The sequence below is a fragment of the Takifugu flavidus genome, chromosome 5 (assembly GCF_003711565.1).
Source record: "Takifugu flavidus isolate HTHZ2018 chromosome 5, ASM371156v2, whole genome shotgun sequence".
Taxonomy (NCBI): domain Eukaryota; kingdom Metazoa; phylum Chordata; class Actinopteri; order Tetraodontiformes; family Tetraodontidae; genus Takifugu; species Takifugu flavidus.
Genome location: NC_079524.1, coordinates 57,711 through 74,163, shown reverse-complemented (window position 1 = coordinate 74,163; position 16,453 = coordinate 57,711). Strand labels below are relative to the sequence as shown.

General features: G+C 48.3%; 2 protein-coding genes across 2 annotated transcripts in view; both read left to right on the top strand.

Moving 5' to 3' along the window:
• The window catches only part of LOC130526167 (NLR family CARD domain-containing protein 3-like), a 34,970-nt gene extending 27,933 nt beyond the window's left edge, over nucleotides 1–7,037 (top strand). Inside the window, exons 3-6 of the mRNA XM_057033612.1 lie at nucleotides 4,915–5,088; nucleotides 5,420–5,593; nucleotides 6,070–6,116; nucleotides 6,227–7,037. Coding sequence (XP_056889592.1) covers nucleotides 4,915–5,088; nucleotides 5,420–5,593; nucleotides 6,070–6,116; nucleotides 6,227–6,237 — 406 coding nt within the window. The 3' untranslated portion in view covers nucleotides 6,238–7,037. The remainder of the gene's footprint in view (nucleotides 1–4,914; nucleotides 5,089–5,419; nucleotides 5,594–6,069; nucleotides 6,117–6,226) is intronic.
• A 2,188-nt stretch (nucleotides 7,038–9,225) lies between these two features.
• The window catches only part of LOC130525936 (NACHT, LRR and PYD domains-containing protein 3-like), a 46,309-nt gene continuing 39,081 nt past the window's right edge, over nucleotides 9,226–16,453 (top strand). Inside the window, exons 1-3 of the mRNA XM_057033251.1 lie at nucleotides 9,226–9,411; nucleotides 11,113–11,410; nucleotides 12,028–12,069. Coding sequence (XP_056889231.1) covers nucleotides 9,388–9,411; nucleotides 11,113–11,410; nucleotides 12,028–12,069 — 364 coding nt within the window. The 5' untranslated portion in view covers nucleotides 9,226–9,387. The remainder of the gene's footprint in view (nucleotides 9,412–11,112; nucleotides 11,411–12,027; nucleotides 12,070–16,453) is intronic.

The window sequence follows — 16,453 nt, the reverse complement described above, 5'->3', positions numbered from 1 at the left end:
AAGGCATGGATAGAGGTGTGATAAAGGCATGGATAGAGGTGTGATAAAGGCATGGATAGAGGTGTAATAAAGGCATGGATAGAGGTGTGATAAAGGCATGGATAGGGTTGTAATAAAGGCATGGATAGAGGTGTAATAAAGGCATGGATAGAGGTGTGATAAAGGCATGGATAGAGGTGTAATAAAGGCATGGATAGAGGTGTGATAAAGGCATGGATAGAGGTGTAATAAAGGCATGGATGGAGGTGTAATAAAGGCATGGATACAGGGGTATAAAGGCATGGATAGAGTGTAAAAAAGGCATGGATAGAGGTGTAATAAAGGCATGGATAGAGGTGTAATAAAGGCATAGATAGATGGTAATACAGGCATGGATAGAGGTGTAATACAGGCATGGATGGAGGTGTAATAAAGGCATGGATGGAGGTGTAATAAAGGCATGGATAGAGGTGTAATACAGGCATGGATGGAGGTGTAATACAGGCATGGATGGAGGTGTAATAAAGGCATGGATGGAGGTGTAATAAAGGCATGGATAAAGGTGTAATAAAGGCATGGATAGAGGTGTAATAAAGGCATGGATAGAGGTGTAATAAAGGCACGGATGGAGGTGTGATAAAGGCATGGATAGAGGTGTTATAAAGGCATGGATAGAGGTGTTATAAAGGCATGGATAGAGGTGTAATAAAGGCATGGATGGAGGTGTAATACAGGCATGGATAGAGGTGTTATAAAGGCATGGATGGAGGTGTAATACAGGCATGGATGGAGGTGTAATAAAGGCATGGATGGAGGTGTAATAAGGCATGGATAGAGGTGTTATAAAGGCATGGATAGAGGTGTAATAAAGGCATGGATACAGGTGTAATAAAGGCATGGATAGAGGTGTAAAAAAGGCATGGATGGAGGTGTAATAAAGGCATGGATAGAGGTGTAATACAGGCATGGATGAGGTGTAATAAAGGCATGGATGGAGGTGTAATAAAGGCATGGATAGAGGTGTAATACAGGCATGGATAGAGGTGTAATAAAGGCATGGATGGGGTGTAAAAAGGCATGGATAGAGGTGTAATAAAGGCATGGATGGAGGTGTAATACAGGCATGGATGGAGGTGTAATAAAGGCATGGATGGAGGTGTAATAAAGGCATGGATAGAGGTGTTATAAAGGCATGGATAGAGGTGTAATAAAGGCATGGATGGAGGTGTGATAAAGGCATGGATGGAGGTGTGATAAGGCATGGATAGAGGTGTTATAAAGGCATGGATAGGTGGTGTGTTATAAAATAAAGCATGGATAGAGGTGTAATAAAGGCATGGATGGAGGTGTAATACAGGCATGGATGGAGGTGTAATAAAGGCATGGATAGAGGTGTTATAAAGGCATGGATAGAGGTGTAATAAAGGCATGGATGGAGGTGTAAACAGGCATGGATGGAGGTGTAATAAAGGCATGGATGGAGGTGTAATAAAGGCATGGATAGAGGTGTTATAAAGGCATGGATAGAGGTGTAATAAAGGCATGGATGGAGGTGTGATAAAGGCATGGATAGAGGGTTAATAAAAGCATGGGTAGAGGTGTAATAAAGGCATGGATAGAGGTGTAATAAAGGCATGGATAGAGGTGTAATAAAGGCATGGATAGAGGTGTAATAAAGGCATGGATAGAGTGACCATCATAACCACTAACGTCATTAAAATGTCATAAATTTAGAGTTAACTGTTACCAAGACACACAGGAAGTGGTCTGACTGAGGAGGCATGCTTAGGGTTAGGGTTAACCCATCCTTCCAGATGAAGCTGCACCGCCTTTTCTTGGAATGGAGGTTTGTCTCCTATCAAGTTCAGAACTCATGATCAACCCTTCGGACCTGCTGAGACCCGCCACCACTTTCATTGTTTTTCCTGATCTGGAATCAGTGAAACTTGATCCAGTCTGAAACTTTGAGCGTCAGATCTCAACAGCAGCATCAACAGCAAATTGCTGCAGCGTCAGTCTGAAAGAATTCCAGTCGTACCTGCTTTAAAAGCTCTTCTGAGTTCTTTACTTAAGTTTTTGGGATTGTTTTACTCCAGTGATGCTGTTCTTGTCTTTTTGAAATGTGAGGTCCAACTGGACCTGAGAAGAAGATAAACTGTAAAACATCAGCTCAAAGCACTCTGGAATAAATATATAATATATTCATATCTGCTGAATATATCGACTAACACATGTGCATGTATATTTTGCTTTAAGGTCCCACATGTGAACACGTCCCCATCGGCTCTTATCAATCAAACCTTCAGTCAAACCTGAGAGCAAGTTTATGTGTGTGCAGGAAGGCTGCGATGAGAAGGTAGACGAGCAACGGCTGGACGACGTCTACACACAGCTGTACGTCACCACCGGTGGCGACATACACATCAATGCTCAGCACGAGGTCACTCAGATTGACATGGTTGGGAACCTTCAGACACAGAACAACCCATTAGTCCCAGTGACCTGTTTACACCTCCAGCTGGGAAATATAAACCCATAAGAACTGTTCTGACCAGCGGAAATGCAGGAATTGGCAAAACCTTTCTAATCCGCAAGTTTGTGTTGGACTGGGCAGAACAACGAGCCAATCAAGACGTGCATCTCATATTGCCGTTCACCTTTCGCCACCTGAACCTGTTGAGGGGGACACGCCTATCCTTGGCTGAACTCACTCATAAGTGCATCCAAGAGTCCAGGGCCATTCAAATAGAGGCTCTTAACAGCATCTTTACAGCTCTGCAGTCATCAGGAGACGCCAGTTTTGACAATTGTAAATTCAAGCTTCTGTTTATCTTGGATGGGCTGGATGAGAGCCGACTAGAAATGGACACCAGAACCAATGAATTCCAGGAGGCGGATATAGATGTGAAGGCACCGTGCTCGGTGGAGGTCCTGCTCACAACCTCATTAACAGAAGTCTTCTCCCTCCGCTCGACTCTGGATAACCACGAGGCCCGTGGCAGCCAATCAGATCCATCCGGATTTTGTGGACATGAGGACAGAGGTGCGAGGGTTTACTGACGTGCAGAAGGAAGAGTACTTTAGGAGGAAGTTCAAGGAGGAGGAGCAGGCGTGCAGGATCATCTCTCACATCAAGGCATCTCGAAGCCTCCATATCATGTGTCACATCCCAATCTTCTGCTGGGTCACTGCAAAGGTTTTTGAGGATGTGTTGAAGATGCGAGAAGAGCTGCCCAAGACTCTCACAGCGATGTACATCTACTTCCTGGTTGTTCAGTTCTCACCGAAAAACAAGAGAGGAGACGGGAAAGCTCCACAATGGAGTCCAGAGCTGTGAGATGATTCCAATTCTGGCAAAGCTGGCATTTGAACAACTGCAGAAAGGCAATGTGATCTTCTACGAGTCCGATCTAAGAGACTGTGGCATCACCGTCAGGTCGGCTGATGCCTACTCAGGAGTGTTCACGCAGATGTTCAGAAGGGAGCGAGGACTTTTCAAGGAGGAGGTGTTCTGCTTTGTCCATCTGAGTGTTCAGGAGTTTCTCGCTGCTCTTCATGCACATTTGGAATTCACCAATTCTGGCACCAACATACTGTCAGAAAAAACAACCTTATTACGTTATTTAGGCTCTATACTGTTCAACACCAAAATCAAACAGGCTGATTTTTACCAGTGTGCGGTGGACGAGGCCTTGCAAATGAAAAAGGACACCTGGACCTGTTCCTGCGGTTCCTTTTGGGTCTTTCTCTGCCGACCAATCAGGCTCTTCTACGAGGTCTAATTAACGGTGAAGGCAGCTCAGAGCCCAATCAGGAAATCATTGGCTACATCAAGGAGAAGATTGGAGAGAATCTGTCCTCAGAGAGAATCATCAACCTGTTCCACTGTCTGAACGAGCTGAACGATAGTTCACTGGTCCAGGAGGTTCAACAGACCCTCAGATCTGGAAGATTGACAACAGAAAGTCTCTCCTCTGCTCAGTGGTCAGCTCTTGGCTTCATATTACTGTCCTCAGGACAAGACCTGGAGATGTTTGACCTGAAGAATACTCTGCTTCAGAGTGGGTTCTCCTGAGGCTGCTGCCAGTGGTCACAGCCTGCAGAAAAGCCATGTAAGTGTTCTGCAGGTGTTCTGCAGGTGTCTGCAGGTGTCTGCAGGTGTCTGCAGGTGTTCTGCAGGTGTCTGCAGGTGTTCTGCAGGTGTTCTGCAGGTGTCTGCAGGTCTTCTGCATGTGTCTGCAGGTCTTCTGCATGTGTCTGCAGGTGTTCTGCAGGTGTCTGCAGGTGTTCTGGCAGGTGTCTGCAGGTGTCTGCATGTGTCTGCAGGTGTTCTGCAGGTGTCTGCATGTGTCTGCAGGTGTTCTGCAGGTGTTCTGCAGGTGTCTGCAGGTGTTCTGCAGATGTCTGCAGGTGTCTGCAGGTGTTCTGCAGGTGTCTGCAGGTGCCTGCAGGTGTTCTGCATGTGTCTGCAGGTGTCTGCAGGTGTCTGCATGTGTCTGCAGGTGTCTGCAGGTGTTCTGCAGGTATCTGCAGGTGTTCTGCAGGTGTTCTGCAGGTGTTCTACAGGTGTTCTGCAGGTGTCTGCAGGTGTTCTGCAGGTGTCTGCAGGTGTCTGCAGGTGTCTACTTGTGTCTGCAGGTGTTCTGCAGGTGTCTGCAGGTGTTCTGCAGTGTTTCTGCAGGTGGTCTACAGGTGTTCTGCAGGTGTCTGCAGGTGTCAGCAGGTGTCTGCAGGTGTCTGCAGGTGTTCAGCAACACGCATCACATCTGGCAGCGTTTTAGGCAGTCGCAGTAGTTACTCCAAGAACTGATTTCATTCCGTATCATTGCAGCTTCCGTCCTCATAAAGGTCAACTAAAGAAATAAGCCTGCGTCCCTGATTGTGCAGGAGAGAACCAGAAGGATTTCCTGCTTTCTTCTTCTTTTCTTTTTTCAGGTTGAGTCACTGCAATCTGAGTGAGAGGAGTTGTGAAGCTCTGTCCCCCGTCCTCAGCGCCTCCTCCTCTAGTCTGCTAGAGCTGGACCTGAGGGACAATGACCTGAGGGATTCAGGGCTGAACAAGCTCTCTGTTGGTCTGAAGAGTCCAAACTGCCGGCTGGAGATCCTCAGGTTAGTGCTCCTTATCAGCATCATCAGTTTTTCTAAATGGCAGCTTGAAATTTTGGTTATCTTCCAAAAGAGGAAATATCTTTACCAAAAATGCCGACCAGCCGACCACTGTTCACTCCCACAGCTTTTAAAATGACTTAGTCTGGTTCTGGTTCCTGTGCTTTGCTCCCCAGTCAGGTCCAGGCCCCGACACAGGACCCAGAACTTTGCATAAATGAGCTGTTAATTAGTGAGGATTGTGTGTGTGTGTGTGTGTGTGTGTGTGGTGTGTGTGTGTGTGTGCGTGCATGCGTGTGTGTGTGTTGTGTGTGGTGGATGTGCTTGCGTGCAGGTTATCGGGCTGTCTCATCACAGCAGAAGGATGTTCTTCTCTGGCCTCAGCGTTGAGGTCCAACCCAACCCATCTAAAAGAACTGGACCTGAGCTTCAACCATCCTGGAGATGATGGAACGAAGCAGCTCTCTGCTGTTCTGGAGGATCCAGAGTTGAGCCTGGAGGTTCTCAGGTAGATGCAAACACCCTCCCTAAAATGAAGACCTGATACTATTTATTGATGAGCATGGAGACCTTCCAGACGTTCGGTGGTTCAAGCAGCACATTGTGAGATCTGAACCACCTCTGAGCAGAGAGATGTGATGCTTTCTGGACCTTCAGGGTACGAGAACCCACATAAGGGAGAATAAAAGGGTCACGTCAGAGATACAAAAAGATCAGGTGATGCCAGCACAACCATCTGGGCTGCAGCCACTGCCTGGGAGGGAATCCTTAGAGAGAAATAGGCAAAGTTCTCCTCCATGACGTTGGCATATGGAGAGATGTCACAAATCCAGCTCTGAGGTTCACAAACCGAATCAAGAGCAAACCGGTTCAGGCCGACCCAAAGTCAGGGACGAACAGTGTCGAGCTCAAGGTTGAGGTGGCATCTGTTGAACCTCTGTCCTGCCTTGGGTTTCATTTCCTCTGTGTCTTCTCCCAATCCAGACTGGACCATTGTGGGAAAGAGAGACTTAAGAGTGGTGTGAAGAAGTGTAAGTGATCAACTTGATGCGTCAGCACGTCACGCTCTGAAAAAAGCAGCAGTTACTGGACTCAGTTGTGTTTCATGAGCTGGTTCCTGGTTCCTCCTCTCTCCCTTTAGATCACTGTTAGCTCAGCGTGGACACCAACACCGTCCACAGGTCAATCAAATTGTACAACAACAGGGTGATGAGGAGAGTGGCCAAGAACCAACCATATCCAGCCCATCCAGAGAGGTTTCAGGACTGTCCCCAGCTGCTGTGTAGCAACAGCCTAACTGGTCGCTGTTACTGGGAGGTGGAGTGGACAGGATGGGTTTGGATTTCTGTAGCATACAAAAAGATCCAGAGACATGGAAGCAGTGTCCAATGCTGGTTTGGAGAGAATCAGCAGTCTTGGAGCCTTGAGTGGACTGACTTAGGTTACTCTGTCCTCCACGATGATAAAAGTGTAGCCCTCCTCCCCTTATCATCCACTGATCCTCAGAGAGTCGCCGTCTATGTGAACTACCCCGCTGGCACTGTGACCTTCTACAGATTCACCACCGACACCCTGGTCCACCTCTATACCTTCAAAACCACATTCACTGAACCGCTGTTCCCCGGCTTTGGCTTTGGCTTTGCTTTGGCTTTGGCTTTGATTCATGGACTGGGTTCTTGCCCGGGTCCTCGGTGCATTTGTGTTCGAACGCAGGAGAAGCTTCCGTCTGAAGAAACACGAGGGTTGAGCTCACGGCCTGAATATGAGTTCTAGACCTGCTGGATGTTCATCATGAAGGTCCCGTCTGTCCAACCAACCTCATCTTTCCTATTGCTGATTCCACAGATTGTCAGGAGAGAGCAACGTGATCCTAGCAAAACTGGCTGTTTTTCTACACCTTTGTCCTTTATTTTTATTTTCCTGGTGAGATTAAACTTCTTTTTCCAAAGCGACTCAGCCAAGTTGGCCTCATCCTTCATGATCACCACGAGAACTCACAGATGTAAACAGTAACATAGATCCCAAGAGGAGACAGAGAGCTTAGAACGGAGAAGAGACAAAATTAACATCCAACATCAGAAAAGCAATGTCAATTCTCACTCAGATACATTTTAAGGGTCTTGAATTGTCCAAGCGTGAACTATGGGGTGTTTAGAATGTTATTCCACAGCCAGCTAAATAATCATCGAGCTCTGAAAAGGCTGCCATCTAGTGGAGCAAATGTTGTAGGCACCATATAACACAACTGTGATCATCAGTATAAATCTGTATTCTAAAAAACAAGCATCTTCAGAGTCGCCCTCGACTTAAAAATAATCTCATGGTGAATCACAATACAAGAGGAAACAGCATCTGCATGTTGTCAAGAGGACATTTCTGATATTCCAATATTTATGTTTTTAACTGTCGTGCTGATCACGGCCATGTTGGGGGGGGGTGAAGGTCTAGAACAGCACCGGACTCGTGACTAAAGACGACACAAAAGCAGTCCGGGATTTTTGATCACAATTCCAATGAAGCAGGAATCAGAAATAAACTGGATCACAGTGGGATTGTGGAGCACGTCTGAGATGTTCAGCCATCGTAGCTCTGGTGCAGTAAAGATGAAGTATTCTACATATACGGCTGAATATATAGTTAGAACTAAATGCATCAGTGAGGCCTTCCTCCTCTCACAGCATCATTAACAGCTTCACAGGCTGAAACAGGCCATTGATATTTAGACTATTGATCAATGGCTGCTCCTGTTAGGAGAATCAATAGAAAAATCAGGTCGTCAACGCTGTGCCGCTCCGCCCCCACGGTGAGGGCGTCCGCGGTCTGCGGCCTCTGCCCGTCTCAACGCTGTGCCGCTCCGCCCCCACGGCGAGGGCGTCCGCGGCCTGCGGCCTCCGCCCGTCTCAACGCTGTGCCGCTCCGCCCCCACGGCGACGGCGTCCGCGGCCTCCACCCGTCTCAACGCTGTGCCGCTCCGCCCCCACGGCGATGGCGTCCGCGGTCTGCGGCCTCCGCCCGTCTCAACGCTGTGCCGCTCCGCCCCCACGGCGAGGGCGTCCGCGGTCTGCGGCCTCCGCCCGTCTCAACGCTGTGCCGCTCCGCCCCCACGGCGACGGCGTCCGCGGCCTGCGGCCTCCGCCCGTCTCAACGCTGTGCCGCTCCGCCCCCACGGCGAGGGCGTCCGCGGCCTGCGGCCTCCGCTCGTTCTCAACGCTGTGCCGCTCCGCCCCCACGGCGACGGCGTCCGCGGCCTGCGGCCTCCGCCCGTCTCAACGCTGTGCCGCTCCGCCCCCACGGCGACAGCGTCCGCGGTCTCCGCCCGTCTCAACGCTGTGCCGCTCCGCCCCCACGGCGACGGCGTCCGCGGCCTGCGGCCTCCGCTCGTCTCAACGCTGTGCCGCTCCGCCCCCCCACGGCGACGGCGTCCGCGGCCTGCGGCCTCCGCCCGTCTCAACGCTGTGCCGCTCCGCCCCCACGGCGACAGCGTCCGCGGTCTCCGCCCGTCTCAACGCTGTGCCGCTCCGCCCCCACGGCGACGGCGTCCGCGGTCTGCGGCCTCCGCCCGTCTCAACGCTGTGCCGCTCCGCCCCCACGGCGAGGGCGTCCGCGGCCTGCGGCCTCCACCCGTCTCAACGCTGTGCCGCTCCGCCCCCACGGCGACGGCGTCCGCGGCCTGCGCCTCCGCCCGTCTCAACACGCTGTGCCGCTCCGCCCCCACGGCGAGGGCGTCCGCGGTCTGCGGCCACCGCCCGTCTCAACGCTGTGCCGCGCCGCCCCCACGGCGAGGGCGTCCGCGGCCTGCGGCCTCCGCCCGTCTCAACGCTGTGCCGCTCCGCCCCCACGGCGACGGCGTCCGCGGCCTGCGGCCTCCGACCGTCTCAACGCTGTGCCGCTCCGCCCCCACGGCGACGGCGTCCGCGGTCTGCGGCCACCGCCCGTCTCAACGCTGTGCCGCTCCGCCCCCACGGCGACGGCGTCCGCGGTCTGCGGCCTCCGCCCGTCTCAACGCTGTGCCGCTCCGCCCCCACGGCGAGGGCGTCCGCGGTCTGCGGCCTCCGCCCGTCTCAACGCTGTGCCGCTCCGCCCCCGCGGTGAGGGCGTCCGCGTCTTCGGCCCGTCCGCCTCCAACGCTGTGCCGTGCCGCTCCGCCCCCACGGTGAGGGCACGCCGTCCCGTCTAGAGCGGAGCGTGAACATCTGTGAGGGCTTTGAAGAGTTTCTGTGTGAGACACCTGGTGATGTGACCAGTGTCACCACTGTGTCCTCCACAGCCTTGATGGGGCTGAAGATCAGGTGACCCGACAGCATGGATCCGCTACACCTGCCTCAGGTAACCGTCTTGGTGTCGTCGCTCTAGAACGGAACCGTTTCATTCAGGGTGGCGCCGACGGCGATATGAAGCTGTTCAAACTGTCGACGGCAGAGCGGAGTGTGTTTGGGTCATGGTGGTGGAATTTTACTGCTGCTGAGTGTGTGTGTGGTGTGTGTGTGTGTGTGTTTGTGTGTGAGAGTGTGTGTGTGAGTGTGTGTGTTTGTGTGTGAGTGAGTGAGTGTATGAGTGGTGTGTGTGTGTGTATGTGTGTGTGAGTGAGAGTGTGTGTGTGTGTGTGTGTGTGTGTGTGAATGTGTGTGTGTGTGTTAGTGTGTGTGCGCTGTATGAGTGTGGGTGTGTGTGTGTGTGTGCGTGTGTTATGTGTGTGTGCTGTATGAGTGGTGTGTGTGTGTGTGTGTGTGTGTGTGTGTGTGCTGTATGAGTGGTGTGTGTTTGTGTGTGTGTGTGTGTGTGTGCGTGTGTTAGTGTGTGTGCTGTATGAGTGGTGTGTGTGTGTGTGTGTTTGTGTGTGTGTGTGCGGTGTGCTGTCCATTCTAATATCAATATCAGATCGATGTTTTTGTTTGTTCCTGTGTGTCATCAACAATGCCGCCTTGTCTCCAGATCCCTCAGAACTACTTGAGTCGCCCTGATCACAACTGTTTCATGCAGCTTTGTTCTTTTCTTTGATTCTAGACAACGTGCTCGTGTTCTTTGATGATCTGTGCTACTGTATCATAACCTGCTACTAATCACGACCCTGGAAGATGCAGCTCGATGGCACATGCGCTGCCTTTGTTCCTAAAGTCTTTGATGTCTTCTGTCATATGTTTCTTTAGGCTGATTCTGAAACTTTGGCTTTTGTCCCCTTTCGTTGGTCCACGTTACTAATATGGGTATTATGGGCTGTCCCAGTCCCGGTCGTTGGCCTGTCAAATGTCACTTTTGAGCAGTTCCATCAGCCAACTAAACCAATTCAAGTTAGTTGCCATTTCAAAATAAAGAGTTCAGAGTTAAGGGGTCTCACATTTGGGAGGTGCGTTTGGGCCCCATGTGACTAAAGCAGCTTTGAGAGAGAAGGTTGATGTAGGTTCATCCAGAAAATGATCAAAACAGCTTTCTGTGATCTGCTCCCCCACAACTATCGTTGGTCCTCTCTCTGTCTGATTTCCTGTCCCGTTACTGACAACCAACTTTGGACCATCGTTAATGACTCATTCAACCTTTAAACCATCTCCTGTACGATGGTGTTTGGGGACGGAGGCTCTAAATCAGGGTGCTCACACTTTTTCATGATAGGCTGATTGTTACGACTTGGCTCAAAGTTGTAACAAAAGGAGGGAATCAGCACACAGAAATATCAAATTATCTGGATATGTTTATTAAGAAACCCAAAGAGTGCTGAAAATAAAGATTCAAACCCAAACTAAAATGATGAGACGGCCATGACGTATGGTGGCAGCAGCCCAGCCCAGAGAGAGACTAAGGAGAACCGCCCCTTTTATGCCCTCTGGCTCCTCCCAGCTCGCAGGTGAAACCAGTCTCACTGACGTCAGTGAGACTGGTTTCACACTGATATTTTTAAATGTCACGCCGCGATCGACCGACTGGTAGATCCCGATCGACCGGTAGATCCCGATCGATGTAATGGGCACTCCTGCTCTAAAGAGAAGGTGTGTAGTTCACTCCTGAATTGTTCCTTCACTCACTTGATTGCAGGTCTACTGCCAGCAGGACGCTACAATGGCCCAAGAGATCCTGCTGAAGGTTCTGGAGGATTTAACTGAGGAAGAATTCGCTAAATTCAAATTTTACCTGAAAGATCCTGGAATCATGGGAGGCTTCAACCTGGTTAAAAACTACCAACTAGAGACCAGAGAGAGGACGGTCGTTGTGGATTTGATGGTGAAGGCTAACAAAGATCAAGGAGCCGTGGAAGTCACCAAGAAGATTTTAGAGAAGATACCTCGGAACGACATTCTGCAAAATCTTTCAGCTGTCAGTTCAGATCCAGAAGGTCAGTGACGCTTGTTTCAGTTTCTGTTCTAAAGCCTTTAATGCAGGCGAGTTCAGGACCAACAGACTGGGGAACTCATTCATCCCCCCCCGAGCCATCAGGCTGTTCAACTCCTCACAGGGGGGGAGGAGGGCCAACAGGAGAACTGGAACATTTTTATAGTTTTATATTTATATTCTATTTTTAATGTGTTCTATTTTATTTCTTATTTTATTACATTTTTATTATCTTTAATAGGTTTGATGGTGTAATGGTGGTGGGTAATTTTGTACAGTGCTGTACGTTTCTTTGGAGATGCTAATTTCCCTGATGGACCCCCCCTAAAGGGATCAATAAAGTACTCTTGAATCTTGAGGTCAAAGGTTAAACTGTTTCTCTAGTTCGTTATCAGTGTTGCTGAGTGTCAAGGTGGTCAGTTTTGCTGCACAGCATCTATGCGTAGTGGAGAATAAGCAAGTGAATCCCTTCATTGACTTTAGCCAGGTGGTATAATCTTTATTATAGGAACAGGAACTACTCAGCTTCCGCGCTCTTAACCAGAACATATAAGGAGCAACAACGTCACGTTCTACAGGTGACATAAACATTGTATGATGGTGGGTTTCTTCTTTGTACAGTCTCAATGGTTGTACCTGGCTGTGTGCTCTCAGTCTGTCCAGGTAAGGGCTCAGCACCATCATTTGGTATATATTGACATAATCCATTTTTATCCTTGTCATCAACATAAATTTCCCTTTTATCATTGACCTTGGGGTGCAGCTCCCAATCACTATACCTAATGTATGACTCACAATTCTGTGTTTCTTTTTTCCGTTCCAGTCTTGGTTGTGAACTTCACCAATCTGTGTTTCTGAACCTTTTCTTTCTCTGGATAATACACCAGGTACGCTGGGCTGTTTTTATCATAGCCCACAAAAATACCCTGCTCACACTTAGAGTCTAATTTCCCTTTGTCTAAGTGTTTGTAGGCATAGCATAGTGATCCACATTTTTGCATTTTAGCTATGTTTGGTTCTTTTCCTGTAAATAGCTCGTATGGCATTTTCTTTGTTCGCCTACTGTAGCATCTGTTTCTAACATAAGCAGCTGTCTGTACAGCATAGTTCCAAAGTGTATTTGGTCAGTTACTTTCTAACAGTAGGCACCTGCCCATTTCATATAGGGTGCGTCAGCCTCTTTCTGCTGTGCCATTTCGATGGGGTGAATAGGGTGCAGACGTTTCATGTCTGATTCTATTCTTAATTAATAGTGTCTGGAAGTCTTTACTTGTGTATTCTGTGCCATTATCAGATCGAATACATCGGACCTCTCCATATGGAGCTACATCTGCCAAGAAACACTCCGTTGCTTGCACTGCATCACTTTTAGCTTTTAGAAAATATATCATCATGGTACCTGAATAATCATCTGTAAAAGATTGGGCATATCTGTAGCCCTCTATGCTAGGTGTTTGCATGGGACCTGCTAGATCAGTGTAAACTAACTCTAAGGGTTTCTTGTCCTTTGTACTAGGTTCTTTGTTTCTTGTCTGGGTGAATTTTCCCTTTGTGCACACTTCACATAATTGTGTCTGTCTGACTACACTTCCCTTTATCGCCATCCCTTTCACAAGACCTTATAACTTTTGTCGTCATCGTAATTACAATGACCTAGTATTTCATGCCAGGTTTGAGCATCATGACATACTTTACATTGGTCGACATTGTCTTCTTTTGATCACAAGTAATACAAGTTACCACTCTGGTGGATGTCAAATCTGTTACCGTTCCTGGTGACCATTCGGCTGTCCCCCTTTTGGAAGGTGATTGTCGCTGCTCCATTTGTGGTCCTTGCCACAGAAAAGATGTCATGCGGGTATGTAGGTGTAGTGGATTTTCCCCTACGCTAAAACACTCAAACTTATGCTTCTATTAAGTCAATATACCTATGCCAGTGTCGAACGAATCAAAGTGCGGGGATACCACAACAGGGTCGAATGATGAGTCAGGTTCAGCTGATTCACGATCCAAATGATGATTTATTGCAGATCCACAATTCACCATCCATGAGAAGTAGCCCGGGCTAAGTCTGATCTTTGACAAAAATTGCCCTTCTTTTATACTATTTGGAGCCTGGGGCTACCCCGCCCCGGACTCCTCCTTCTGGTTAGCTATTTTTTACTCATTTTCCACCATTAAGTACCGTTTATTACACTTATCAGAAGTCAGGTGTACCTTACATGGTTTTTTTTAATAGGCACCTTCCTGTTCAAACAGGCAGCCTCCCATCTTTTGTTTAACCCTCTGATAACTTTCCCGGACTTCCCATCTCATAGCAAACATTCACTACAGTGACATGTGTACATCAAATAGTGACATGCATACATACAGCAGGTGTTCAAACAGTGACAATGACTCGTATACATTTCTCATACGCTTTACCTGTCTAATCATTAACTAAAAGGGTCTATCCATTGCACTCATTAACTACGACGGTCTACTCATTAGATCAAAGGTTAAATACAACAACCACACATTCTGCCTCTGTTGCCTTATGCCTGTTACCCTGTTTCACTACATAGGGGTGTATAAATCCTCTCTTAGATGTGCTCTGTGCTGTTGTCCAGCGTTGTCAAGTAGGCAGATTGTCGCCGTTCCTCTTCTTTGTGCTATTCCTCTGAACTTTGTTCCGTCGACTAACTCCACTGAGTGTGAGTCAGGTTGGAAAGTGTCATTGAAGCTCTCAAACTTCCTAATGTCATTAACGATGTGGGATGTTGCACCCCCATCCACCATGATGCCCTTTATCTTCACACAGGCTGGTGGTCTTTCATCCTTTTGTCTTGAGCCGTGAAGAAAAAGTCTTCTTTGTATCAAAGGTAGTTTTCTCTGTCAACTGGACTGGGTTTCTTCTCTTGAAGACGTTTCGCCTTCTATCCAGAAGGCTTCTTCAGTTCTGAAATCGCTGGGGAGAGAGCTTGAAAATATATAGCCCCTGTGTACCATTTGCATGCTAATGATCCGGGTGGTCACCTGAGAGTCGTTAGCAGGGTCGTTGGTCGGGTCGTTCACCTAGTTTCTGTTGAGGTGTCTCCCCTTTGTCTGCTGGGTCACATGGTGATGAGTCACTGGGTCTCCTGGAATGGTGTGAATGTTTGTTTTGCTGTTGGAAGGAGTGGAGGACTGCATTGTATGTGGGTGATAGGAAGTGCCTCAGGCCACCACCTCTGTTCAAGGATGGTTTCTCCAATTTAACATGGATAGCTTCCTTAACCCCCCTTTCAAACCAGCGGTCTTCTCTGGCCAGTATCCTTACTTGGCTGTCCTCGAAGGAGTGCCCACTCTCCTTTAAGTGTAAGTGGACTGCTGAGTCCTGACCCGAAGAGGTGGCACGTCTGTGTTGTGCCATTCTTCTGTGGAGAGGTTGTTTGGTTTCCCCAATGTACAGTTCCTTGCATTCCTCCTGGCACTGTACAGCATAAACAACATTACTTTGTTTGGGTCTTGGTGTCTTGTCCTTTGGGTGTACTAACCTCTGTCTGAGAGTGTTGCTGGGTTTGAAATGAACCGGTATGTCGTGTTTCTGGAAGATCCTCCTAAACTTCTCCGAGACTCCAGACAGGTAGGGGATGGAAACGCTGCGGCGTTTGTTTCTCTCCTCCTCTCCTTTGCTGAGGTCTCGCTTTCTCGAAACGTCTTCAAGAGAAGAAACCCAGTCCAGTTGACAGAGAAAACACCTTGGATACAATGACCTGGATGACTGAGAATTTACACAGACAAGTCTTCTTTGTCATTGTCTTGTTCCTCTACGAACTTCCTGGCACCGTCTTGTCCCCCCTTTTTCTTGCACAAGGATTGTTGGTGTGTGTTACTCTTACAGTAGCCACACCACACTTATCTATTGCACTTCCTTGCCTTGTGGCCTTTTATTCCACACCTGTAGCACTTTACATTGGCATCTTCGTCCTTTTTGTTGCTGGTGTATGCCTTGGGGGGTCCTTTTCCTTCTTTCACATGTGTCTTCATCACATTATCTGTAGACTCTGCCTTATTCATTTTCTCACTCTCTTCATAAACTCGTAGTCTTCTCTTAAAGTCAGCAAATGTAACATTCTCCTCGTTCTGTGTTACATGGACTGCGAGGGGTTTAAATGAATCAGGTAGTCCATTAAGTACCATGGCTACAATTCAGTCCATCACTCAAGACTTCACCTGCATCTTTCAAAGCCATTATTATATTTTCAGCTTTGATTATATAATCAGTTACATTCTCACCATCTTTCATTTGTAACTTGGTCAGTGATGTGTATAGAATAATAATCATTGGTTTGCTTTTTTGGGAGTAATGTTCCCTCAATATTTTCAGGGCTTTCCCTCCATCATCAGCTGCTTCGTGTCTTATGATGGACAGGTTTTTATCGTCTATTAGCCTGATTAACTCAGCATAACGGTCAGCATTTTTCCTCCTGTCTTCAGCTTGCTCCTCATTTGTCCCGCCATATAACGTTGTCAAAAGGGTCTCTTTTAATTTTAAAATGTGCAGGTGACTCAAGAACCTCGTTTCCCATTGGTCGTATCTTTCTTCTAAGCCATCAAAAACTAGTTGCGGAGCTGGGGTTGCGGTTCTGTTAGCCATTTCAGCGTAATATATCGGGAAAACTTCATTCGAGTTTTGACTCACTTATCTCCAAGTTGTCCACCGAAGCTCCGTGTTATTCCGTCTTGTTCACTTCTTCCGACAGTTCCGAATGCTATCCTTGTGTCCAACATAGCCTGGGCCCATAAACTGTCAAGGTGGTCAGTTTTGCTGCACAGCGTCTATGCGTAGTGGAGCATAAGCAAGCGAATCCCTTCAGTGACTTTAGCCAGGTGGTATAATCTTTATTATAGGAACAGGAACTACTCAGCTTCCCGCGCTCTTAACCGGAACATACAAGGAGCAACGTCGTCACATCCTACAGGTGACATAAACATTGTATGATACAACAAAATAAAGGTACCGTAATCAATAGGGTAAGGGCGTTATCAAATAATAACACTTAACATTGAGAATAAAGTGTTGAAC